General features: G+C 42.2%; 1 protein-coding gene across 1 annotated transcript in view; it reads left to right on the top strand.

Moving 5' to 3' along the window:
* The first annotated feature begins 1,138 nt into the window (after positions 1–1,138).
* The window catches only part of ift172 (intraflagellar transport 172), a 42,584-nt gene continuing 16,491 nt past the window's right edge, over positions 1,139–27,231 (top strand). Inside the window, exons 1-22 of the mRNA XM_079572869.1 lie at positions 1,139–1,331; positions 3,198–3,341; positions 5,290–5,402; positions 5,490–5,529; positions 7,436–7,501; positions 7,580–7,662; positions 9,044–9,131; positions 9,233–9,447; positions 12,043–12,166; positions 12,243–12,338; positions 14,633–14,794; positions 14,863–14,916; positions 15,088–15,191; positions 16,674–16,759; positions 18,083–18,195; positions 21,851–22,018; positions 23,480–23,616; positions 24,812–24,919; positions 25,004–25,088; positions 26,572–26,664; positions 26,741–26,818; positions 26,895–26,975. Of these exons, the coding sequence (XP_079428995.1) occupies positions 1,293–1,331; positions 3,198–3,341; positions 5,290–5,402; positions 5,490–5,529; positions 7,436–7,501; positions 7,580–7,662; positions 9,044–9,131; positions 9,233–9,447; positions 12,043–12,166; positions 12,243–12,338; positions 14,633–14,794; positions 14,863–14,916; positions 15,088–15,191; positions 16,674–16,759; positions 18,083–18,195; positions 21,851–22,018; positions 23,480–23,616; positions 24,812–24,919; positions 25,004–25,088; positions 26,572–26,664; positions 26,741–26,818; positions 26,895–26,975 (2,277 nt within the window). The 5' untranslated portion in view covers positions 1,139–1,292. The remainder of the gene's footprint in view (positions 1,332–3,197; positions 3,342–5,289; positions 5,403–5,489; positions 5,530–7,435; positions 7,502–7,579; positions 7,663–9,043; positions 9,132–9,232; positions 9,448–12,042; positions 12,167–12,242; positions 12,339–14,632; positions 14,795–14,862; positions 14,917–15,087; positions 15,192–16,673; positions 16,760–18,082; positions 18,196–21,850; positions 22,019–23,479; positions 23,617–24,811; positions 24,920–25,003; positions 25,089–26,571; positions 26,665–26,740; positions 26,819–26,894; positions 26,976–27,231) is intronic.

Below are 27,231 nucleotides of genomic sequence, written 5' to 3'. Positions count from 1 at the left end.
AAACCCACCCCAGCCCGCCGCCTCTCCCCGTGGGCAACTCCAGAAAAATGGAGAGTCCAGCCTCTCTCCAGGAGTTGGGATCCGGAACCCAAGCTGTGCGTGGAGGTGAGCCCGACTATATCTAGTCGGTATCTCTCAACCTCCCGCACAAGCTCAGGCTCCTTCCCCCCCAGCGAGGTGACGTTCCATGTCCCGAACGCCAGAAGCTGTGCATGCGGACCAGGTCGTCGAGGCACCCGGCCTCGACTGCCACCCAGTCCTCTTAGCACCCGACCCCTATGGATCCCTCTGCGGGTGGTGAGTCCACAGGAGGGCGGGCCCACATCATCCCTTCGGGCTGTGCCCGGCCGGGCCCCGTGGGCAGAGGCCCGGCCACCAGACGCTCGCGTTCGGGCCCCAACCCCAGGTCTGGCTCCAGGGTGGGGCCCCGGCTGCGCCATGCCGGGCGACGTCTCGGTCCTTGATTGGTGTACGTCCATAGAAGTCTTGTGAGCTGCTCTTCGTCTGACCCGTCACCTCGGACCTGTTTGCCATGGGAGACCCTACCAGGGGCATAAAGCCCCGGACAACATAGCTCCTCGGATCCTAATATAATATTATATAATATATATTATATATTATTATATAATATTATATAATATTATATTATATTATATTATATTATATTATATTATATTATATTATATTATATTAAATAATAATATAGCATAATATGTTTATTTTTATTTTTATTAAATAACATTAAAAAAGGAGTAAAAATATAATAATATAGATAATATAATATAATATAGCAAAATATAATATAGTATAATATAATATAATAATAAAATTAATTTAAATTAAAAAAAGGAGTAAAAATATTATAATATAATATAGCATAATATAATATAATAATGAAATGAAATGAAATGAAATAAAAATAATAACAATATCATAATATCACAATAAAAAACCCTCAAATATGATTAGCCTTCATCGTGCATTAATAATATTTTAATTTTCCGATAAGTTTATAGAGATTTTCAAAACATATTTTTATTTCCGGCACTGGGAGGAGCCAGGAGGGGGGCGGGACCGTTGAGCCCTCGTGGCCCTGCCCGCCGGTAACTAAGGAGACGTCGGTTATGTTTACTACAAAGATGTCCTCCTCGGCGCAGCCAGCTAGCTAGCTCGCAATGCCTCGAGAAAATGACCTAAAATTAGCCACGAGCGTCCAATTTTAACCCCGGCTCCCCTCGTTTTCCCTCGGCGTCGTTTTTTCCATTTCGGAGCATCACAAAAATCTTCCAAAAATGCAGCTGAAGCACCTTAAAACTCTTCTACCGCCGCAGGTGAGTGCTCTGACGTGCTAGCCGCTGTTAGCCGCTAACGATACAAATCTGGCAAAGTGGGAACATGGCCACGGACTATAACGGCTGATAACTGCAAATAACGTCCCTGACATAAGTCTTCATTACGTGGAATCAAACGTGGCAAATATAAGCTGTTTTTTCGTAATTATTCTGCTGGCTTTAGGTTTGGCGTAGGTTAGTTTTTTGCCGTAAATGAATCTGATACCTGGATAATGTTTCACCTTAAAGAGAGGCAATTAGCGTCTCATTTAACACAGAAGCCTCAAGGTGTCCGTGAATCACTGTCAGCTTAACCCCTTAACTCCCACCTGAACCGAGCACATTTTCTCCAGTTTGGCTTTACCCAGTGCTTAATTTGTAAATTAGTATTTTCAGGAACACTTTTGGTCTGCTGTGATGGATTGGGGGAACAGGCCAAAACATTTGCCGGAACACTCTCGTTAGACACCATTATATCAGATACAATTTTTGCTGGATCCCCCAAAATATTTCCCGGATCCTTTACCCTGAAAAAAATTGAATTGGGGGAATGCGCTCCCCCAAACGGGGGATCAAATTAAGCACTGGCTTTACCCCAATCCAAAAGCTTCTGGAAAAAAGCTGTGAAAATAGCAACAAAACTGAGACGAAAACAATGATGGAAATGTGACAAAAAAGTGAAAAAAAATTGACGAAAAATGGATGAAAAAGTGGCAAAAATGTCACAAGAAATTGACAAAAAAATGACAAACAAATGATACAAATGTGACAAAAAAAGACCAAAAAAATGACAAAAATGTGATAAAATTGGACAAAAAAATTACAAAATTGTGACAAAAAATTAAGAAAAAAAAGACAAAAATTTGATTTAAAAAAAATGATGAAAAAAAGGACAAAAATGTGACAAAAAAAAGGACAAAAATGTTACAAAAATGAGTTGAATACCCAACAAAAAAATAATGGAAAACAAAATCTGATGACGTGAGGAAAAAGATCCTCTCGGTTCAGGCGAGAGTTAAGAGGTTAAATAAATAATTGATAATAATTAATATAATAATAATAAAATAATAGAAATATGTTGAGGATGGTAATGACAACTGGGAAGCAGCAAGACCTCGGAGTATAATACATATTATTACATTAATATGTATTAATGTACGTTTATAGTATAAAAGTTTCTTGCTTCAGCGCACTCCTTTAGAGCAGAATGTTTACTGCTCAAATAAACAAATAAACTAAACCTAAATTATGGCCTGGAAATATGGGGAACAATTACAAATCCAATACTCATCCTATTTTCCTACTCCAAAAAAAAAAGGCAATAAGAATGATCACTAAAGCAGATTTCTATGCACCAACAAACCCTATTTTTGTAGAGCGAAACCTATTGAAAATCCATGATCTAAATACATTTGTAATAGTGTACAAAGCATAATAATCCTCTCCCTCCTCCCATCCAGAAACAGTCCGTATAACCTCAGAGGAACTGGCATTTTCAAGAAAGCAAAAGAGCAGAAAGAGTTAATAAAGTCTATGTATTTCTGCACGAGGTGTTAATCTGTGGAACGAAGATCAGTCAAAACAGTTCGAAACAGCTTCAATAAGTTGCATAATTCTACTAAAATTCAAGAATGTATAAGCTTAGGATGAATAACGTCAGAATAGAAAGTGACAGATCCATAATGTTTCAAAGGGGGGGACACTTCAACAGCAGCAGTTTCTTTTTTACAAATGTTACAAATAAAGGGGACACAATGGGTTTTACGATGGTCTTAGCAGTAGAAGTGCAGAAGTATCGTCCAGTATCCGAGCACAGAGACACTCAGACTTCCTCTGTCCCGGCTGTAACCTGAGGTTTGTTTCCAGGAGGGCTCGGCCAAAGTGACCTGCATGGCCTGGGCCCCCAACAACAGCAGGTTCGCCGTGTGCACCGTGGACCGGGTGGTGCTGCTGTACGACGAGCAGGGCGAGTGGAGGGACAAGTTCGCCACCAAACCCATCGATTCCAAGGTAAAGCACGGAGGAGTTGGAAGTAATTCTTTAGTGCAAAGAAATAAATAAAAAAAACCTTAACCTCTTAACCTCGACCTGAACAAAAATGTCATGAAAAAGTGACAAGGAAAACAAGGACAAAGCTCAGTTTAGATGAGTTATGTAGTAGGTCTTAGCTTTCAAATGAGGCATTACACTGGCCTATAGGCTGTAAACCCCAATCGAGAAGAGTAAATTAAAAAAGCTTGTGTAATTGTGCCTAATCAACTATTAAAATATTCACTAATTGCTTTCTGGACTATACCCAGACATGTTTTATTACAAAGACGTCACTAGAACAATGTAGATATTGTGAGTAAATCCTGTACTTAAAGCCACACTTCCTAGAATTTTATCCAATAAATAAAATTGAAATACTGGCATTTATTTTATGACAGATATTTTCATCATTGAAAAATACCTCATAAATGCAGAAACAAGCATGTGTTTATGCTGTGAGGAGCTCAGCTCTCCTACGACATGATTGTAACTTTACCGGGAGAGGATACGTCTCTATGGAGATGTGACTAAAGTCAGCAGCGTTTGAGATTCCAACAGGTCAAGTTCTCCTCCAAATCCATTCTTTGATTACCCACTGCAGTAATGTCCCGAGCTGGTGGAACTGATGGCAACAGTATAGTCCAAAATGTTACGCGGTGTCCCTTTAAAGCAGGGTTAGGCAACGTCAGGCCCGGGGGCTAAAACCGGCCCTCCATCATCAAACTCTGGCCCTCGAGATGATTTTGAGAAATATTATGACCCAAATCAGAGATGGAATGCCTGTTAAAGTACTCTAGAAATGAGAAAAATACTGTCAATTCCATTAAATGTCATAGCAGAGCACCATTTAAGGCCATAATCCTGTAAGAATAATCATCTAAAGGAAGAAATGACTCAAATCTACTTGAATTAAGAGATTAAATCTAAAGTTTGAGTAGATTTGGTCTGGCCTTAGAGCAGATAAAACGAAGTTTTTTCTTAATTCAGATTATTTTGTATCATTTCAAGTGAAAAAGAAATGTTTTTTTACAGTAAAAGTTAATTTGTCTGATTTCCAGTGGGATTTCTATTTGTTCGATTGTCATTAGCGTTTTTTATCTGATCTTAAATTTACTCAAATTTAACATAAAAAAAAAACTTTATTCAAGCGATTTTAAGTCATTTATCTAATTTAAGATGGACATTTCCCCAGTGTGCATGATGTACAACACTGGCATATGCAGAAAGTGCTGCTTTACGCCAATGGCTTCAATTGGAGGGTTCGGCCCTTGGTCTTTTAACGATGAAGAAAACCGGCTCCACCGAGAGAACTTGCCGACCCCTGGTTTAAAGGGACTATACGGAGTTTAAAAATGCTAAAAGTATTTTCCTCCCCTACATGTTCCAGTCACTCAAAAAGTTGTTAATTCGGGTCCGAAGTGCCGTCATGCACGAGCTTAATATAGCTGCAGTTACACGTAAGACCTGAGGTGGCAGTAGTGAGCATGAAATGACCAACTTGCACTAGTCTCTTTAAAAGGGCATTATGCAACTTTTTATGTAAAAAAAAAAATATTTTTGCGTGATTAAATAATTTGTGACCCAATGGCTGTCGGTGGTTATCATGGTGCCTTTACTTTCAAACACAGTGGCCTTGACGCTCCAGGATCAGTTGTTTTGTAGGTTAAAGGCGCCATGCAGACCACTCATGCAGCTGCTCAAAGCTCAAATATGCACTGATATAAAGCACTTTGAAGTAAATTACTATTTTAATGACCACCTCTGCCCCTCCCTGATCTACTGCCAGACTAAACCAGGACCTTGTTAATTCGGAACCTGGAAGAAACGAGATAAAATGAACACGGGTCTAAAGAATCACCTGTATTATCGTCATGTTGTGTAGTTTGTGTATAAATAGTTGATTATTGTTGTTAAATCTCCTCCTCAGTTCGGGAAACAGAGCTACATGGTCACGGACATGGCCTTCTCTCCAGACTCCACCAAGATCGTGGTGGCGCAGTCGGACAACATCCTCTACGTTTACCGGATCGGAAAGGACTGGTGCGGGCGAAGAGTTTGAGCCGTTTTCCACATCGTTTCACACGTACCTGTTCATTTGTCAAAACAATGCGTCTCTTTTCTCCTCAGGGGCGAAAAGAAATCCATCTGCAGCAAGTTTGTGCAGACTGTGAGTCACACACACACACACTCTCCCTTTGTGACGTTTATTCGTATGACGTTTGTCCATCATGGCCGCGTTTCCCACACATATCGATTCACAAATACTGTTTGGCATCGACGTGACACATGGAATCCCCCGACAACACTTTCTATCGCAAATATGGGCATTTCCTTTTATGTAAGACGCCAGATTGGATCGGATTTGAGGACTGGACGGGTCCGATACAACAGTGTTTCCCAACCAGGGGTACGGGGACCCCTGGGGGTACTCCAGGACCTAGCAGGGGGTACTTGGAACTATTTCAAATTTCAATAAGTGGGAAATTGAACATAATTTGCATAGGAAAAGCTATATTTTGCAGTAAAATGTGCTGCTTTGGTAGAATTTTAGGTTTATTTTTACCACAGCATTGTCCTTTTTCTTACAAATATCACTTTTAAGTAATTACTCTCTAAATAAACTGCAACACCCTTGAGGTAGGGGGTACACGGACGACCACTGAAAAGCCCAAGGGGTACACGAGACAATAAAGGTTGGGAACCACTGCGATACAAGACGGCCGTGAATCTGCGGTCATGAATCTGCAGCGGCTCCAGTCTGCAGGTTCACCGCACCGCAGCGCTTCAGGGTTTATCACAGCACAGATTCACGGCCTTCATGCTATCGCTAAGCTAAGATACTGATTTGATTTATTTGGTTTGATTTATTCTTATTATTGAATTATAGAATCATTTGAACCATTTTGCATTTAAAAGAACTTATATTTGAGCAGCATCAGCTTCCTGGTTGTATAAGCTACGCACAGTCATGTACCTGAACGTTCATATTTTGGGCGAACGTGAACTGAACGCACAGTGTTACTGCCTGATGAACGAAACCATGAGTGCGTTCATTCTGGTGTCTGTGAACGGCATTCCCGTTCTATTTACGTTCGTTCATTATGGAGCCAGATTTCTTATATCAGTGAATATAAAACCCCGCCGCGCCGTCAGAGTTTACCAGCGGGTCTAAACTCTGGCGGGTCCACGGTGTAGCTCGTGCTCGCCCCGCTCAGCCCCCGCGCCCACAGCCCGACTGTGTCCAGTTCTGTGGCGGTGAACTCTGCTGTTTATGGCCCTGGCACACGGGTAACCAGCGGGTCCGCACGGTGCCTCAGCAGCCACAGAGTGAGGTTATGAAGCGAGTTTCCCTTGTGTAACGTCTGTCGCTCCAAACGCCTCTGCTCCGCGGTGCCACTCATTTACATAAAGACACAATGTGGAGTTTTTTAACTACAAATTGGCTCCTAAAACAATCTTATTCACATGATTAATTTAACAAATTAACAGAAATGCAATTGAATATTTGTAGCTTCATTTTCCACTAACTAAACTTAAAAAAATGATAATAAAATAAAATATGATTAGCAAAGATATCCAAAATCCACTCTGAAAGGCTGACATGAAAGAGCTTTAACACTAAGTAAGGAGGCCATAATATTTTTGACTCATGGCTGAAGTTTCTCCAGTTCTCCCAAGGGTGGCAAAAATGCATCTCAAAATACTTCAGTTTGTTGCTTTAAGATGTGGAATATAAAAATATTTCCCTGAGAGGGGAAATATACTTCTGACCTATTTCACCCCTGACCCATTTTCATACCTGAATAACAGCTCGCAGCAAAAAACAAAAAAAAAGAACTATGAACTAGTTTATTTTTGGAACTATGAACAAACTATTTACTCTAAACAATTATGAACTATGAACGAACTAGTTCATTTTGAAATTTGTGAACTGAACTTTGAACTAGTTCATGTAGAAAATGAACTTTCCCAACACTGGCTACGCAGCGGCGGAGTGATCTGTCAGGTTACCGGATCTACAGTCGTTTGTTTACCTGCATTAGTACTAATGAAACCATATGTTCCTTCCTCAGAGCGCGGTGACCCGAGTGCTCTGGCCCGCGGAGCTCACCATCGTGTTCGGTTTAGTCGATGGAAAGGTAAAGTGTGTGTGTGTGTGTTGTTTGTGTGTGTGTGTTGTTTGTGTGTTGTGTGTGACACCTTCTGTCGTCTTCCAGGTCCGTTTGGCGAACCCCTCGACCCACAAGTCCTCTGCCCTCTACAGCTCGGTCTCGTCCACCGTCGTCTCTCTGGCTTCCAAGTAAATAAAAATAACAATATTCGATGACTGTCTGAAACCGTGATATTTTTTCATTCAAAGTGTGTGAAAATGAAACAAAATCAGGACCAAATCGAGGCTAAAATGAAGCTTAATATCGATTATACCATGGTCTGGGTGAATACTGGATTCTGATTGGCTGGTGCGTTATTCTGGTATAACCGCACACGTAGTAGTTAAATCACTGGGATATCACTCCGCTGTCGCCATAGCAACGCATGACACAGCTGAATCAGATAAAGGCGTAATTAGTGACTGACAGGAACGTATGAGATGGATTTTGTGTTAATTTCAACGTTTTTGGCCAAAACAAAACGTTTGCTAAATGTTTGTAGAGGAGAGTGAGCAGCTAGGTTAGCTACTGTTAATAACATATGAGCTTTACATTTCTATTGAAAACGGTTAAGGCTATTCATCATTTTCAGGCGTACATAAAATGATCCTGCATTTAAACATATTTGTCTGGATTAGTAAAGTCAAACATGTTAGTTTCAGTTGGGGGGGCCCAGGTGTGAGCGACTCCACCGCAGCTGTTTCCATAAACAGTTGAGCTGGTTGAGCTAGCTAGCTTTAGCTTCAGGTTAAACAGCGTAAAAGGTAAATAACTCCTGCCCACGAGTGCCGCATATCGGTGTTTACTTCCAGGGAAAAGTGTTTCCGGGTTAGTCCTGTTGTGTTGTGATTCTGTGCTGATGTTGTGTCGTTGAGCCTGACTGAGATCCTCGTAATAGCTGCGGAGAATGACTCGCTCTGAGACCAGCCTTCAGTGACCGGCTAATAACCCACACAAAATAGTCCCGTAGTCTGGCAGATTTAGTGAGTTTAGTAAATGAAACAAACATTTATTATAAATGTTACGTTTGTGGGACCCTGGTATAAGCGGATTAAACAACGAGGAGCCGCATTAGACGTTATAATGCAGGAGGAACTCCGCTCCACGTCGACTCCGAGTTGTTTAATCCTTACTAAAATCATGACTAAAATTGACTTTTTTAAGTTCCCAAGAAAACAATGATTTTTTTACTGTAGTGTCTCTGGTAAAGGCTCATGTTGTTTTTACCGTAGTGTCGCTGATAAAGGCTCATGTTGGCTCACTATGTTTTTACCATAGTGTCTCTGGTAAAGGCTCATATTGTTTTTACCGTAGTGTCTCTGGTAAAGGCTCATGTTGTTTTTACTGTAGTGTCTCTGGTAAAGGCTCATGTTGTTTTTACTGTAGTGTCTCTGGTAAAGGCTCATGTTGTTTTTACTGTAGCGTCTCTGGTAAAGGCTCATGTTGTTTTTACTGTAGCGTCTCTGGTAAAGGCTCATGTTGTTTTTACTGTAGTGTCTCTGGTAAAGGCTCATGTTGTTTTTACCATAGTGTCTCTGGTAAAGGCGTCCTCTCGGGACACGCCGATGGGACCGTGGTGAGATACTTCTTCGACGACGAGGGATCGGGAGACTCTCAGGTAAAAACACGTCACCTGTTTACTTCAAAGTCGGAGTGGATGTTGGGCATAGAAAATTATTTATTTATTTATGTTCATAATAATTGTCTGTGTCTCCTCAGGGCCGGCTGCTGGTCCACCCCTGCCCCCCCTACGCTCTGGCCTGGGGGGCCAACAGCGTGCTGATCGGCGGCTGCGACCGGAGAATCGTGGCCTACACCCGGGAGGGCCACGTGCTGCAGACGTTCGACTACAGCCGCGAGCCCAGCGAGAGGGAGTTCATGGCGGCCGTGTCCAGCCCCAGCGGGCAGAGCGTGGTGTTCGGCAGCTACGACCGGTCAGTGACAGGGGGGGGGGGGGTGGGGGGGATACAGATGTGGGTCAGAGGGGAGGAGCGGAGGAGCTGGGGTCTGTAGGTAAGGTGAGGTTTAGCGCCACCTTTGTGTGAAACAGAAGCCTTTGTCCATTGAAATGAATGGGCAGAGATCGCCTGAGAAATGTCGCTCACTTTCCACAACTTTTACCCAATTATTTCCCAATTTTTTAATGTTTTTTTTCTCCACCATTTTCCCCTTTTTTTTCTTAAAACTTTTCCTTTTTTTTTTTTTTACAAATGTCTTTTTTTTCCCATTTCCACCCTTTTTATACAACTTTTTCCCCCTCTTTTTTCCACATTTTACTATTTTTCTCCTTTTCCCCCCCTTTTTTTCTTGAATTCTTTCCTTTTTTTTTTTTTACGAAGAAACAATTCTTCACTTTTTCCCATTTTCCATTTTTTTTTTCATAAAACTTCAATTTTTTTTTATTTTTACAAATTTTTTCCCCCATTTCCACCCTTTTTATACAACTTTTTTCCCCTCTTTTTTCCACATTATACTATATTTCTCCTTTTTTCCTGAATATTTTCCCAATTTCCCCCATCTTTTTCCCATTTTTTTTTAATGAAGAAACAATTCTTCACTTTTCCCCCATTTTTTTTTTCATAAAACTTTTCATTCCCCCCCCCCCCAATTTTTCCCCCTATTTCCAAACCTTTTTGTACACTTTTCCTCCCCACATTTTCCTTTTTTTTTTTTCTTTCCCCCTATCTTTTCCCAATCATTCATTGAGTCATTCCGTTACATTTTCTTGCTTTATCGCTTGTTGGTTTATAATATAATTTTAGCTACAGTTTATATTCTGTCCCTTATAAATTGTACAATATAGTTTTTCAGTTTCTAATGTTGGCGTTAATGTGGGTTTTAAAACTCCGTCATAAATCAGGCCAAATGCTGGGGCACCTTTAATAAACTAGAATGTTTACCAGTTGGCCAACAGGGGGAGCTGTTCCCCCAATAATGGCCTTTGACAGAGGGAGCTGCTGTCTTTTCATTCAAAATAAAATAAAGAAGTGTTGTGAATTTGCAGCTCTAGAAACAAGCAAAACAAGTAACAAATAATCATCTGTACGGCAACAAGGGAGGGACAAAGCTTCTTACTTGTTGTGAGTCATTGGCATTGGCAGTACAACTGGACAGCGCCCCCTACTGTTCTGATCTGTGCATCACAAGGTTTAACCCCTTAACTCCCACCTAAACCGAGCACATTTTCTCCAGTTTGGCTTTACCCCAATCCAAAAGCTTCTGGACAAAAGGTGTGAAAATGCGACAGAACTGAGACAAAAGCAATGATGGAAATGTCACAAAAATGTCACAAGAAATTGACAAAAATGTGATGAAAAAAATTACAAAAATTTGACAAAAAAATGACAAAAAATGACAAAAATGTGACAAAAATGTGATAAAAATTTGACAAGAAAATTACAAAAATTTGACGAAAAAAATTACAAAAAAAATTACAAAAAAATTACAAAAAAAATACAAAAATGTGATAAAAATTGACAAAAAATTGACCAAAAAATGACAAAGAAAAGGACCAAAAAGTTACAAAAATGAGTTGAATGCCCAACAAAAAAATGATGGAAAAAAAATCTGATGACGTGAGGAGTGAGGAAAAAGATCTCTCGGTTCAGGCGGGAGTTAAGAGGTTAATGGGCCGAAATATGTCGCAGACTTTGGAGACATTTGTTTGTGTTTTCATCACGTTTTCGTTGCTTTTCTTTTGGTCACGTTTCTGTAGCTTGATCACGGTTATATTACACACTCAAAAAAAAAACTAAATTCGACCAAAATGCAACAAAAATGCGGTGAAAACATGGCCAACACGTGACAGAAAAGTGACAAAAATATGGCAAAAATGCAATGAAAATTTCCATACATTACAATTATTATTATGGAGGTGGGAAATATATCCTCTACAAGATCATATTCAAATGACCAAATTGCTGTTTGAAAGATTTAACCCCTTAACTCCCACCTGAACTGAGCACATTTTCTCCAGTTTGGCTTTACCCCAGTCCAAAAGCTTCTGGAAAAAAGGTGTGAAAATAGCGACAGAACTAAGACGAAAGCAATGATGGAAATGTGACAAAAAATGGCCAAAAAAATGTTTAAAAAAATGACCAAAAAATGGCAAAAAAGTTACAAAATGAGTTGAATACCCCCAAAAAAAGATGGAAAACAATCTGATGAGTTTTGGAGATCTGAGCTTTCAAATGAGGTGTTACACTGGCCTACAGGATTTGGGTAAAGCTGAACTGGAGAAAATGCTCTTGGTTCAGGCGGGAGTTAAGAGGTTAACAAATCAAGTTAGTCTCAAATGGGAAAATTAGAAAAAAGTGGGGAAAAATAAGGGAAAAATTGGAGGAAAATTGGAGGAAAATTTGGGATGAAGAAAAAATAAGTTTGTCTTTTTCACCACCATTTTTTCCACTATTTTCAAGGGGGGGGTTGGAAGAAATTTGGGGATATTTGGAAAGTGTTTTTCCCTTTCCAAACCCGCCTTGGTAAATGGACACTCATGTGGACTCTCTCTGTAAACTTGTCTGGTCCAGGTTGCGCGTGTTTAACTGGGCTCCGAGGAGAGGCGTGTGGGACGAGGCCAAACCCAAAGAGATCCCTCACCTGTACACCATCACCAGCCTGGCCTGGAAGAAGGACGGGTCCCGCCTCTGCGCCGTAAACACGCCTCCTCCTGCTGTTTTAACCACAGACGGGGTGAAACTGGCGCTGACGTCTGTGTCCGTGTGTGCAGGGGACTCTGTGCGGGGGCGTGGAGCTGTTCGACTGCTGCCTGAGGAGGAGCATCTACAAGAACAAGTTCGAGATGACGTACGTGGGGCTGAGCCAGGTACGAGCCACAACATTACGACCGCCTTCCCCAGATCCAGCTCCAAAATAAATACAAAAATCACAACTTTTTTAACAACGTTTTCACAGTTTTGAGTTAATCCTCGGACAAAGCTGTAGATGTAGCTGTTTCTTCTTCTACTGTATCAGCGCCTCGTCCTGTACTCCCTGATTACACACATACACGTCACAGTTCAACACAAAACTGTCCTCCACATTTTTAAACTCCATAATCCAACATTATCGAAGTGTTTATCACGCACTGGAGCTGCTCATCCAACTCGGAAGATACTTTTAAAGAAAAGTATTCCTAAAGCTGCCAGCAGGAGGAGCCCCAGTCAACATTTCACCAGCGCTTTCTCCTGCATTTCATTTAATTCTTACAGAGGCATATTTTCAAATTATTAAACGTCCTCCTTCCCAGGCATTTATGTAAACCAGAGTCAAATAAAAGTAGTGGAGGAATTTAAATATCTAGGCCTTGTTTTCAGACTCCCACAGAGTCGGAAACTTTCATTAAACCTGAAGGATTTCTCTCGCAATACAAAGAAAGTGCTGTTAGAAAACCAGTCGTGTCAGCGCTGATAACTGTGAATGTAAAAATGAACTTAAGTGATGTTTAATTGTTGTAATTTTAGCAGGATTCTATGTGAAATATCTTTTATTGTACATTTTCTAACTCACCTGCTCAGGGGCTGCACTAAATCTGGTGCAAATCATCTTTAATTAATGTTTTTTGCACATTGTATCTGTTGAAATAAACTAATAAACTAAACTAAAATATCAAAGCTGAGAGGCTCCATATGAGGGACATTAGTGCTGTCCCTGGACCAACACAATCAAAACTTGGTCTCTAAAGATATCATATTTTGCAGTACCTGCTTTCAGTGCTATGTTTTAGTACCATGCTGGTATCGTTTAAGGGTGAACAGCTAGGGGTGTAACGATGCGTTTTTTGACCGATACGCTACATATCGATTTGAGACCAAACGATTTGATATAAAACGATATATCTTTTTTTTTTTTGGACCGATACGATTCAAGTGATACAGTGGATTTTCGATACGATATTCGATACTTCTAACATTGGATTTTCAGCAAATTAAGCAATAATTATTACAAGTGACTGAACATAAATACAACAGAAGGCATTTGCTCTGGATTTTATTTAAAAATTCACTTCAGATTTGCTAATTGTTAAATCAAACAACAGTGGACAAAATACACTCACAAAAGTGCAATAAACAGCTAAGATAATGAGCTGTGTATACATTTTAGCTACAGCATAATCTTCAGTTTATTTTCAGTTAGAGCCAGTGCTGGTGGGATACCTTTAACCTTTGACCTTTAACCTTAAGACCTCTCTTCTTTTGGCTCTACATCTTCTTGAGTGAACCCCCCAAATACTGCTTATATATACAGCCTTTCAGTGAGTGGGACACGCTGTCACATGACCAGTTACCTAACAAAGTTTCCTGGGTGTCACTGCATGATTCTGACCGTCACGTCTCACACACAGACACTGTAGTGTATATGTTTTGGACTCTGAACGCAGAGCGCCTCATCCTCTCGTTACAGCCTCTGTGAACAACAACAAAGCCAACAAAATACAACACGAGCAGCATCGCCAGAGCCAAAAGCAACACCACCAGCTGTTACCAGACTGCATTTGACAAAGTTAGCGCCTCCAGTTCATCCATGGCCTGAAACGCTACGACAGACTTCAAACTTTGAACCACAGGCCCAGGCCCGTGCAGGCTCGTTCATTTTACAATCACCACGTCATTTATTATAATATTTATATAATATTTTAAGCAAAAATAATATGATTGTATTTTGATTTAATGTTTCTTTCCAATTTATTGATACAAATCGATCATTATTATTTAAAAGTGATGTACATCGATGTGTAGCCAGGATCGATGCAAACTAGCCGAGCGCACACACACACAAGCTCGGCACTCTTCATTTGAAAGCTAAGAATCTCCAGAGTTCAGCCGCTGAGCTTTAATGACTGGAGGCTGCACTGGCAATAAATGGGACTTTATTGAGGAAGTTTATTTCCAAACTGGTTTAAAGTCTAGGATCTGGAGATCATTCTGCCTCTGATTGGATAATTGTCCTGAAACACAGACACTTTACTATAAAATGCTCCACAGACCCTCACTTTAAGAACAAATAGGTTTTTCATCAAAAGTATTGAGTTGTATCGGCCCCTGGCTCCAGTTCAGATGATGTCACTACAGTCTGGAAAGTCCTGACCTCACCCTGTCCTGATGTGTCCGTGTCCCTCAGGTGGTGGTGAGGAACCTCTCCTCTGGGACGCAGATGGTCCTGAAGTCTCATTACGGATACGAGGTGGAGGAGGTGAAGATCCTGGGCAGAGACCGGTACCTGGTGGCGCACACGTCGGACACGCTGCTGCTGGGCGACCTGCAGACCGGCCGCCTCAGCGAGGTGCGGGTCAGACTTCACTTATGGACCTTTGAGGAGGCTTCACACTCACACGCTTCTGCTCTTCACAGGTGCCGTGGCCCGGCTCCGGCGGAAACGAGAAGTTCTTCTTTGAAATTGAATCAGTAAGTGCCGCAGTTCGAGATAAATCTTTACAAAAAAAAACATTAAAGCTTTAGTTAATTAAGGCCTATACTGTCATATTAAAGTGGATTAAATCTGGCATTAAATGACGATTTGTCAGTGTAATGCCCAGTGTTGGTCCTTTTGTGAACAGTTTGTCGTCTCTCCTGCAGGTGTGCATGATCTTTAACGCCGGGGAGCTGAGTTTGGTCGAATACGACAACAACGAGATCCTGGGCTCCGTCCGGACGGAGTTCATGAACCCTCACCTCATCAGGCGAGAAATGTTCACAAATCCGTGTAGCAGGAAAGGCTGTGACCGAGATGACGCTGTAACTGTAATCCAAATATGGTCATTTCCTTTGTGGGAGAGAGCAGCGGCTAAAGACAGGACAAATATACACATGTGGAGACAAAGGGACTAAACTTTAGGGCCGTTTTCATTCCTCTCTTTAACAACATCTGCACTTTAGTCGCTCCAGTCGACTCCACACTTTACAGACTCAGTTTAAAGTGCACAAGACCGGTTTAATGCTTTTGAAAATATGACTTATTTAGATGAATAACATCAGTTGTAAGTAAAAAATATCATTTTATTTTCAATCAGTGTTAATTTCGTCGACTAAAAAATATTTAGTCTTAATTTTAGTCAAAGTTATATTTTTGACGACTAAAATTGGACTAAAACTAAATTAAAAGTTTCTCATGAGACTAAAACTCTGACTAAAATGTCCAGATATTTTAGTCAACTAAAATAAGACTAAATAAAAATGAAAAGGAGAAACTAAAATCATCCAAACTTCTATTGAGCGTCTGAAAGAGCCTCAGATCCTTTAAATTCTCTGCCAAAGGATCAGCTGAGCTTTGTTCATGTGGAGCAGCTCCATGAAGCAGAGGAACAAGATTAAATATGATTATAATGAATAAGTCGATATAATAAGTCGACTAAATTAGTCTTAATTTTAGTCGACTAAAACTAGACTAACATTTTAAAGTTTTTTTTGACTAAATCTTGACTAAAATTAAATTACATTTTAGTCAAAAGACTAAAACTAAAATAAACTTGTTGTCAAAATTAACACTGATTTAAAAAAAGCAGCATTTTTAAGAAATAAAAAAGTTATTTTTATTTGAAATCTTAAGCTGCTGACAGGAATAAAATAAAATGAAAGTCCCAGAGCAGTTTCTCATGGACATAACATGGTCGGCACGGCAACAGTTTGAAGTTGTTTGCCTCTATTTATGTCACTTCCTGTCAGTGTCCAATAAGGAAGTGAAACTATAAACATCACATTTTTTTTAGCAAAAATTGTGCCTAATGTGTCATATGCAATATCTAATTCTTACCTGATTTATTGACCTTTGAACTGGAACAAAAACAAGGCTTGATGTTTACATACGTTTAAACCTGGTTCGATCCAATATTTAGATTTCATCACTGAAAATATCAGCACTTTTTTCCCCTCATATTTATTTCAGTAATCCACAGCTAAAGTTTCACACTGATTTCTCTACATTAGATTTCTTTCCGTTTTCATCTGCAGAGTCTCACATTAAAAAAGAAAAGCATTTATTCTGCTAGAAATGGGAAAAAGTTCAGCTCAGAACAGTTTTGATTCCAACTGTTGGCCTGTCAGTCGTGTCTGTGTAATGAACGCTGCAGTTTGCCTCTGGTGCGGCTCCGAGCGTGGCCTGAACACGTCCAATTACACTCCCCGCATTATCATTTATTCATGTTTCTTATTGCACATACATGTAGCGTGTGTCTCAACGAGAGGAAACTGCGAGGAGCCGAGGACAACAAGAAACTGGCCTATCTCATCGACCTCAAGACCATCTCCATCGGTAAAAACATAAAAACATCATTTCAGACTGGACTGGACTGGGCTGGACTGGGCTGGACTGGACTGGACTGGACTGAACGGCTGCTCAGTGTTTGTGCTCTCAGTGAACGGACGGAGAAGAAATGGTTTAAATAGTTTGAATCCAATTTAATGCTTTTTAGCCTCTTAACCCTCATCTGAATCTGAGCAAAGTTTGTCCAGTTTGGCTTTACTCAAATCTAGAAGCTTCTCCACTGGAGCTCACGCCCTCCAGATTTCTTTTTCGTGCATTGTCGTCTCTTTTTCATTGTGTATTCAGTGCTTTTTTGTCGCGTTTTTGTCTCATTTTTGTCGCCTGTTTTGTCGCGTTTTTCTAAAAAAAAAATCCGCATTTTCGTCTCGTTTCTTTCCGCTTTTTTCTCGAATTATTTTTCCGTATTTTTGTAGATTTTTTGTCTCATTTTTGTTGCATTTTTTCCTAATTTTTGTTTAATTTTTTCCTAATTTTTATTTCGTTTTTGTCTAATTTTTGTCGCCTGTTTTGTTGCGTTTTTCTAAAGAAAAATTCTGCATTTTCGTCTCGTTTCTTTCCACATTTTTCTCTAATTTTTGTCTCGTTTTTGTCTCGTTTTTGTCTCGTTTTTTCCTAATTTTTATTTAGTTTTTGTCTAATTTTTGTCGCCTGTGTTGTTGCGTTTTTCGGAAAAAAAATCCGCATTTTCGTCTCGTTTCTTTCCCCATTTTTCTCAAATTTTTGCCTAGTTTTTTTTCTCCACATTTTTCATTTTGTCTCGTTTTTGTCGCATTTTTTCCTAATTTTTGTCTCATTTTTTCCTCATTTTTATTTCGTTTTTGTCTAATTTTTGTCGCCTGTTTTGTTGTGTTTTTCGAAAAAAAAAAAAAAATGGTCTCGTTTCTTTCCACATTTTTCTCAAATTTTTGTCTTGTTTTTTTCCACATTTTTGTAGAATTTTTGTCTCATTTTTCCCCCTCATTTTTATCTCGTTTTTGTCTAATTTTTGTTGCATTTTTTCTGCATTTTTTGTCTTGTTTTGTTGCTTCTTATGCTTCGTTCTCAACCTCATTTACGTCACGTTTTTGTCGCTTTCTTCAAGAAGCTTTTTAGATTTGAGTAAAGTCGAACTGGAGAAACTGCGCTCGGTGGAGGCGGGGTTTAACAGGTTAGTGAGATTCAAGCCTGTGTGATCCCTGACATTATTTATTAGTGCAGCACAAACGGGGAACAAGTTTATAACCATATACACCTGCCTGCGTTGGTGGCATTTATTACATTAAACCTGCTGCATCTGTCAAACTGACGGGTGTTTTGTCTTTGTCTTGACAGTGGATTTGTCCGGGGGCTTCACTCTGGGCACCATCAGCCACGACTCGAAGATCGACTGGTTAGAGCTGAACGAGACGGGACGGAAACTGCTCTTCAGGGACAAGAAGCTCAGGGTAACGACTAACGATGAGCAGGAGGGAGAGGAGCTCTGGTCCTTTTGTTCAGCCTCACCCGGGTCTGGAATGGCCTCACTGTGGAGCTCAGAGGAGAGCGCTCAATTAAAGACATGTCCATTTTAAACTTAGCACTGTGAGTTTCCTTGGAACGTACCGCTGCTGCCTGTAGAGGGAGCTCCAGGCCCTTGTGTCCTCACAGAGACAGTATTGGGGTGTTTCGACTGGCTCTACCCAGCCCAGTGCCTCGTCCCTCTTTTGCGAGTGTATCCACTGCTGAGGCCAGGGTCAAACCGGTCTGACCAGATCTAAGTTTAGGACCGATCGCACTGAACCGAGACTAACGTGACGTAAGCAGAGAGAGAGGACAGCTCTCACATGCAGGTCATATGGATTTAATAATTCATATCATCATACCACTGTTCTCCGTCCGTCCGTCCGTCCATCCATCCATCCGTCTGTTTCCGGGTCGTGGGGCGACTGTTGGAGCTCAAATCACATTGCACCAGCCCCTTATGGCTCCTCTTGCAGGTGGTGGGTCCACAGAAGGTCGTCCTCATGGTTCTAAACAGGCCTGTTGGTCTCTCATAACGGGCTTCTGATTCGCTCCTTGTCTGAATCTTCAACCAATAGGACCTGTTTTCCCTGGGAGACCTTACCAGGGGCACGACCCCCTGACAACAGAGCTCCAGGATCATCTGAGTGCTCAAACCCTCCACCAGGTTAAGGTGGCGGTTCCAGGAGAGGACCACTGTTCTTAAAGAGCAGAACATTAGCAGGTGTTAGCATAACATTAGTATGTTGCTTTCCATCATAGTTTGTCTTTTAGCTGCTTCTTTCCTCTAGTGTTTGCTTTGGCGCCTCTGAATAATTCCATAACCCTCACTAAAAGACAGTATTTGTCCACATTGTTCTCACAAAACCTTTCAGGCCGTTCTGTTGTGGCTTCAGTTAAGTGTGTGCATCTGTGTTGGCTCCGCCCACAACAACTGCATCCACCGCACGAGTGGAAACCCTCGGGTGTACTGTGTAGAGCAGATACGTGACAAGGCGAGTACTTAGACAAGAGGCGTACGGGACACAAGCATGTTATGTTATATTATTTTTTACTTTTATTTAACCAAGTCCCACTAAGATTAAGAATCCCTTTTACAGGGGAGTCCTGGCCCGATAGGGGAACCTATTGTACATATTTTTAGTGATAGGGGAAACTGGAGGAAACCTGCACGGACACAGGGAGAACATGTGAGAATCGAACCCGGGACCTTCTTGCTGCACCACCCAAAATATTGTTTAAGCCTATTTATGTACCCCATGAGCTCCTTATAAGGACATAACCTAATGTTACTTTTTAAACCTGTTTAAAAGACTCCTGATTATTAAACGTATGTCGCAGATCGAACCGCCGTCCGCTCGGCTCCTGACGTCCTGAGTTGCATCTATTTTAAAACGACTCTTTGCGCTAAACGACTTCTGAGTTTGCCGTGAACTTTTAATTGAATCTTTACTCTCCTCCTCTTCGTCAAATATAAAACGTCCTTCGCTCGGGGACAGACTATAGACCGTTATTAAAAAATACCGCCGGCTCGTAATGTGCTGCTCTGATGAGAAACAGCAGGGGGCAGCGTCGAGGGACAGTCCGAGGCGTATAGATTACATCCCATAATATCCTCCCATCGCCGTAATGTGGAAGTGAGCGCCGCAGGAGGCTCGGGTTATGAAAACTGCAGGGCGGGGACTGTGGGCTGTGATGGTTTAATGAGGATTCTGGAGAACTAAAACTGACCCTTCAGTTTGTCACATGGTAATAATATCACAGACATTTAAATACATTATAAACCAAACTGTGTAGGATTGTTCCTGTAGGCCCGAGAAGCCCAGAATCAACCTTATCAGCTCCTAGCGAGGCAGCCAGTCTGGGCCAGTGGTGCTGCACTAGGGTTCTGCCGATGGACGAGCAACATCACGATGGAGAGCCACCATCGTGATGCCACGCCCCCTCGTGTCAGAAACACGCACTGGTCTGATCACGGATATAACTAATATGCACGCTAGTTTAAGTAGCCTGCCAGAAGCCATGATGTGTTAGCCGTGAAGACTCTCTCTCTCTGCAGCTCAGAGTTTAACAGCGCGTAGTTTTGCTTTGCTTTGCTTCGTACGGAAACTTAAACCGTTTTAAAATGACGAGATAGCTCTCACATCGGAGCTAGCTGAGCGCGCATGGGTTTGGATTATTCTCACGAAGGACCGAGAGAGAGAGGAGAGAGAGGCGGTGCAGGAGGTACGAGGTTACGAGCTCACGGACCGGGCAGCGCGTGGAGCGGCTTCAAAAATGTGAGCTACAACGCAAACTTCTAAATATCGTTCACTCACTGTTTCTTAAACATTACGTTAAAGTTGAGCAAACGCAAACAATAAGCTCCGATTTACATTTGTATTAGTGTGATAAGAGCCTTGGTATTGAGGAGGTATAGACTCTGTTCAGATCATGTTTAGTTTAGATCCATTTATCCTGCAATCTCGCATTTTCCTAACATACATAGTAATATGCAGCATATATAGGCTATGTAAATGTCTTTAAAAAATGCTTAAAATGAGAAATGGACGATGTCATCAATGTCACAATGTTTCACTGTAATCATCGTCAATAGCCAATTAAGGGGACATCGCCCAACCCTATGCTGCACTTCATTCCCCCTGGGCTTCCTGGTGTTTCCAATATTAGTTTCACAGTTTAAGCTGAATAACAGAAATGAATGCACTTTTTTAACAGTATTAACTATACTATACTCTACAGGTGAGTTTCACCTGTATAGTATGAATATTATAAATCGGTATCGAGAGTTTAGTTTTATTTTCAGTATCCAAATTTCACACTTCTGTTTCCACCACATGCACACACGCATTTGTTGTGGGAGGCGCCTCCGCGGTGGAGCGCGCCGTACAGATCGTCATTAAAAGTTTTGTAAACCACGATGAGAACAAATGTGGACAAATGCTGCCCTCTGGTGGGAGTTATGGAATCATTCAGAGGAGCGAAGCTGTATCAAAACAGAAAAGAAACCTCTAAATACAACTATGAAGGTAAGCTACATGCTAATGTTATGCTAGCATCAGCTATAGCTGCACGAACAGCGGCTAAATGCTAATATCAGCAAAATCCCCTTATAGAAATATTAAATCCGTATGACCTGCGTGTTAATAGTGAGGGCTGTCAGCTCTCTCTCAGCCAATCAGAGGCCAGAGTCTGTTTACGTCACATCAGACACGGGTCAGCGCTTTGGCCACAGCCAGAGGTCGGTCCCAAAACCTATACCTGGTCAGAACGGTTTGGCCCTGGCCTTTGTTATAGAAAAGCTCCACAAAGCGAGTGAAAGAAACATTCGGCTGATACGCGACTGCATGTGGAGCTGCTGTTTATGTGCTCTTTTTTATAAAATACCGTTTGAGTTTGAGTTTTCTGATGGCGTCAACAGAGGGTGTGGGTCCCAGACAGATATCCTTCTGTATAGAAAAATAGAGAGGGATATTTTTTTTGTACAGAACTCCGCTGCTGGTCATGGTGTTCCTGACTCCACGTTGTGCATTATAACCGTCTAACGCACGGCTCCGAGTTGTTACTTACTTAAATATCTTTCTCCCTCTGCTCCTCCAGCTGCATCTGTTCGACGTGGCGTCCGCTGTGAAGACCACCCTGCTGGGCTTCTGCTCCTTCGTGCAGTGGGTCCCGGGCAGCGACGTGGTGGTGGCCCAGAACAGAAACAACCTGTGTGTGTGGTACAGCATCGACAGCCCCGAGAGCGCCACCATGTTCCCAATCAAGGTAACTACAGTGTAACTACATCCCCGAGAGCGCCACCATGTTCCCTATCAAGGTAATTACACTGTAACTACAGCCCGAGAGCGCCACCATGTTCCCTATCAAGGTAACTACAGCCCCGAGAGCGCCACCATGTTCCCAATCAAGGTAACTACGCTGTAACTACAGCCCCGAGAGCGCCACCATGTTCCCAATCAAGGTAACTACGCTGTAACTACAGCCCCGAGAGCGCCACCATGTTCCCTATCAAGGTAACTACAGCCCCGAGAGCGCCACCATGTTCCCAATCAAGGTAACTACGCTGTAACTACAGCCCCGAGAGCGCCACCATGTTCCCTATCAAGGTAACTACAGCCCCGAGAGCGCCACCATGTTCCCAATCAAGGTAACTACACTGTAGCTACAGCCCGAGAGCGCCACCATGTTCCCAATCAAGGTAACTACAGCCCCGAGAGCGCCACCATGTTCCCTATCAAGGTAACTACACTGTAACTACAGCCCGAGAGCGCCACCATGTTCCCTATCAAGGTAACTACAGCCCCGAGAGCGCCACCATGTTCCCAATCAAGGTAACTACGCTGTAACTACAGCCCCGAGAGCGCCACCATGTTCCCTATCAAGGTAACTACAGCCCCGAGAGCGCCACCATGTTCCCAATCAAGGTAACTACGCTGTAACTACAGCCCCGAGAGCGCCACCATGTTCCCTATCAAGGTAACTACAGCCCCGAGAGCGCCACCATGTTCCCAATCAAGGTAACTACACTGTAGCTACAGCCCGAGAGCGCCACCATGTTCCCAATCAAGGTAACTACAGCCCCGAGAGCGCCACCATGTTCCCTATCAAGGTAACTACACTGTAGCTACAGCCCGAGAGCGCCACCATGTTCCCTATCAAGGTAACTACAGCCCCGAGAGCGCCACCATGTTCCCAATCAAGGTAACTACACTGTAACTACAGCCCCGAGAGCGCCACCATGTTCCCTATCGAGTTAATTACACTGTAACTACAGCCCGAGAGCGCCACCATGTTCCCTATCAAGGTAATTACACTGTAACTACAGCCCGAGAGCGCCACCATGTTCCCAATCAAGGTAACTACAGCCCCGAGAGCGCCACCATGTTCCCTATCGAGTTAATTACACTGTAACTACAGCCCGAGAGCGCCACCATGTTCCCTATCAAGGTAATTACACTGTAACTACAGCCCGAGAGCGCCACCATGTTCCCTATCAAGGTAACTACACTGTAACTACAGCCCGAGAGCGCCACCATGTTCCCTATCAAGGTAACTACACTGTAACTACAGCCCGAGAGCGCCACCATGTTCCCAATCAAGGTAACTACAGCCCGAGAGCGCCACCATGTTCCCTATCGAGTTAATTACACTGTAACTGCAGCCCGAGAGCACCACCATGTTCCCCTGCAGCCTCCCTCTTTAATTTGAACTCCGCTCTTCGATCAGGGCGACATCGTGGACCTGGAGCGATCGGAGGGAAAGACTAACGTGATCGTGTCGGAGGGAGTCAGCACGGTGTCCTACGCTCTGGACGAGGGGCTCATCGAGTTCGGGACCGCCATCGACGACGGGGACTACGACAGGTCTGACGTCTGCACGACTAAACACAGGTCTTACGCGTAACTGCAGTCTCTAATATAGAACCTGCAGTTACGCGTAAGACCTGAGGTAGCAGTAGTGAGTATAAAATGACTAGCTTGCATCTAGTCCCTTTAACATCAATGGACAATGGATAAAAAAATAAATAAATTTATCTCCCGGCTTGGATTTTTGGAGATTTCACTTCAGAAATGTTAAGTGGCATTTGTACCAGACTTTGTTGTGCTGCTTTTGCCTGCTTGTTTTTTTAGATTCAGAACATAACTTAAATGTCATTAAATTAGACCTAAATCTGAAATATAACCTGAAATGAAATGGTATTAATGTGGTTTTCCTCAGACTAATTAAATTGCTTCAAAACCCCCAGTCCTCGTGCCACCCTAGGAGACTGTGGGGAGAGGGACGGAGACTGGAAAAGAGAGTACCTGTGGTGGTCCTGCTCTTGAACTTGAACTCGAGTTGGCCATTTTATACTCACTACTGCCACCTCAGGTCATACATGTAACTGCACCTTCTATATTAACCCCTTACCTCCCACCTGAACCGAGCACATTTTCTCCAGTTTGGCTTTACCCCAGTCCAAAAGCTTCTGGAAAAAAGCTGTGAAAATAGCAACAAAACTGAGACGAAAACAATGATGGAAATTTGACAAAAAAGTGCAAAAACATTGACAAAAAAATGACAAAAAATTGATGAAAAAGTGGCAAAAATGTCACAAAAATGTCACAAGAAATTGACAAGAAGTTGACAAAAAATGGACGAAAAAGGGACAAAAAAATGACAAAAAAATGACAAAAATGTGACAAAAAAATTACAAAAATGTGACAAAAAATGACAAAAAAGTTACAAAAAAGTTAAAAAAAAATGTGTTGAACACCCAACAAAAAAATGATGAAAAAAAAAATCTGATGACATGAGGAAAAAGATCAGGCGGGAGTTAAGAGGTTAAACATGCAGGGGGAGGAAAATACATAATTTAAGCTAACACACTTACCTTTATTAAAAAGAAAGTCCATTAGGAACCTTCTGTGCCTGCCCTCATTGTCCTACAGCTTCTGGAAGGAATAGGTTACAATTAATCCATTGATATATCGTGTGTGGTTTATGTCCTGTTTAATTTAATAGTTAATGCTTCCAAAAGCCACAAATAGTTTAACAACATCCTGGTTTATTGTGCAGAGCCACGGCGTTCCTGGAGACGCTGGAGATGTCGCCAGAGACCGAGGCCATGTGGAAGACGCTGAGCAAACTGGCTCTGGAGGCACAGCAGCTGCACATCGCAGAGAGGTACCAACACCCGACGTTCTACGATGCTTCACACACGACAAACGGGCGAATGATCTCAGTGATTTCTCCCTCTCGTTCTTCCAGGTGTTTCGCCGCTTTGGGAGACGTGTCCACAGTTCGATTTCTCCACCAAACCAACCAAATCGCCGACAAGGTGGAGAAAGAAACGGTGAGCTTGTAAATGATCTAGAACGGGGGGAGGCAAGTTTGCGTCGTGGAGGCCGATTTTCATCATCGCCAAACCACCAAGGGCCGAACCTCACCATTATAGCCTAAAGTAAAGAACTTTTTTCTACAACTGCCAAGTTGTGATGCCCACTGTTACCCTCAGATGACAAGCCACAACCCAAATACAACTGTAATTTGTCATATATCGTATAAAATATTGTATTTTCAACCAATTGTTTATTGAACAAGCAATAGATATGCGTTTAAGAGATCAAAACAACCCAATAATTTTAATTTTAACAGACTCTGGCGTGTTTCCATGCAGTTTTAGATGGAAAATATTAGGGATGCACCGATACCAGTATCGGGTATCGGGCCGATACCACATGCTTGTACTCATACTCGTACTCATTCATGAGGTCCCGATACCAGAAACCGATACCATTAGACGTGCGGCCGGCGCAGCTACGAGGCGCAGCTACGAGGCGCAGCTACGAGGCGCAGCTACGAGGCGCAGCTACGAGGCGCAGCTACGAGGCGCAGCTCTCAGCTGAGGAGAGAAGAAGCAACAAACTGGAGAATTGTTTAGTGTAAATACAATAATCCACATAGAGCTGACTTTATTACAGACTGCGCTCTCTAAACCAGAGTCTGAGCTGGATTTAACCAGAGCTAAATGTTATTAGCGCTGCAGCGTCTGCAGTGTTTACAACATACAGGCTAACGTTGCTAACTCGCGGCTAGCAGTTTTGGAAATTCTGACAACGTTTTATGCCCAGGAGTTTATTCATCTGAAAAACTAACCCAGCGACTAAAAAGTCCAAAATAAAGACATACAGCATGTTTATATTGAGGGAAAATGAGCTGCAGCAGAACAATGAAAACGCTGTAGCTACTCGCTAAGTTACTACAAACACACGAGAAAATCCACACGGAGCTGAAGTAAAGACAAAAAGAGATTTAAATAACATCTCAACACTATTGTTTAATAAAAATACATAAATGAATAAAGCACAGGCATTGGGGAGCTTTTGGACATGGGCTTTTCTGTCTGTATAATAAAGTGCAATAAAAATTTAAAATTATATTGAATGAAAATAAAATAAATGGCATCAGCACAATTCTAATATAACTGCTCTTAAATGTGTCGCCGACTTTACTTAAGGAAATGTACATGAGTAAATGAACTAATTACAAACCAATCTGCTGTGAAAAAAGTAAGAATGTTGAAGAAAATGCCTTGTACTCGTATCGGTATTCGGTATCGGCGAGTACTTAAATCAAAGTACTCGTCCTCGTATCGGTTTTCGAAAAAGTGGTATCGGTGCATCCCTAGAAAATATGAAAAAAAGTCCCACTGAAAATGGTTCCACGACACACTTTTGGGTCCCGACAGTTGAGAATCCCTGTTTTACGTTACATATGACCAGGTGGGATGTTCTGCCAGGAGATGCTAAATGCTAAAGTCTGTGCTGTTGTAACAGGGAGGAGACGGAACAGCGCATTACCAGGTCCAGGCCAGAGTCGCCACTTTGGACAAAAACTTCAAACTGGCAGAACGCTGTTACATGGAGCAGGTCCGTGCAAGGCTGAGATCTTACATGGGAGATAAATGATCTAATCTAAAGTGAAAAATGTGTCTTTTGTTTCCAGAACGCGGTGGACGAGGCCATAGAGATGTACCAGGAGCTGCACAAGTGGGACGACAGCATCTCTGTGGCCGAAGCAAACGTACGGGAGGAACTGCAATACTTTTCTCTGTTAGCTTTGATATGTTGGTCTTGTATAAACAGTTCCTTCTCCTCAGGGCCACCCGGAGCTGGAGAACCTGCGCCGCGGGTACCTGTCGTGGCTCACAGACACGGCTCAGGACGAGAAGGCGGGAGAGGTCGGGTTATCACTTTTTAATAATGATCATAATAATAATAATAATAATGCCTTCGATTTTTATAGTGCTTTTTAAGAGTCTGAGGGGGCGTGGTGTTAGTCCGAGGGGGCGTGGTGTTAGTCTGAGGGGGCGTGGTGTTCGTCTGAGGGGGCGTGGTGTTAGTCTGAGGGGGCGTGGTGTTCGTCTGGAGTGGCGTGGTGTTAGTCTGAGGGGCGTGGTGTTAGTCTGAGGTGGCGTGGTGTTAGTCTGAGGGGCG

The sequence above is a fragment of the Gobius niger genome, assembly GCF_951799975.1.
Source record: "Gobius niger genome assembly, chromosome: 15".
NCBI classification, from domain to species: Eukaryota; Metazoa; Chordata; class Actinopteri; order Gobiiformes; family Gobiidae; genus Gobius; species Gobius niger.
The sequence above is the reverse complement of the archived record's forward strand: the minus strand, read 5'-3'. Positions and strand labels throughout refer to the sequence as shown.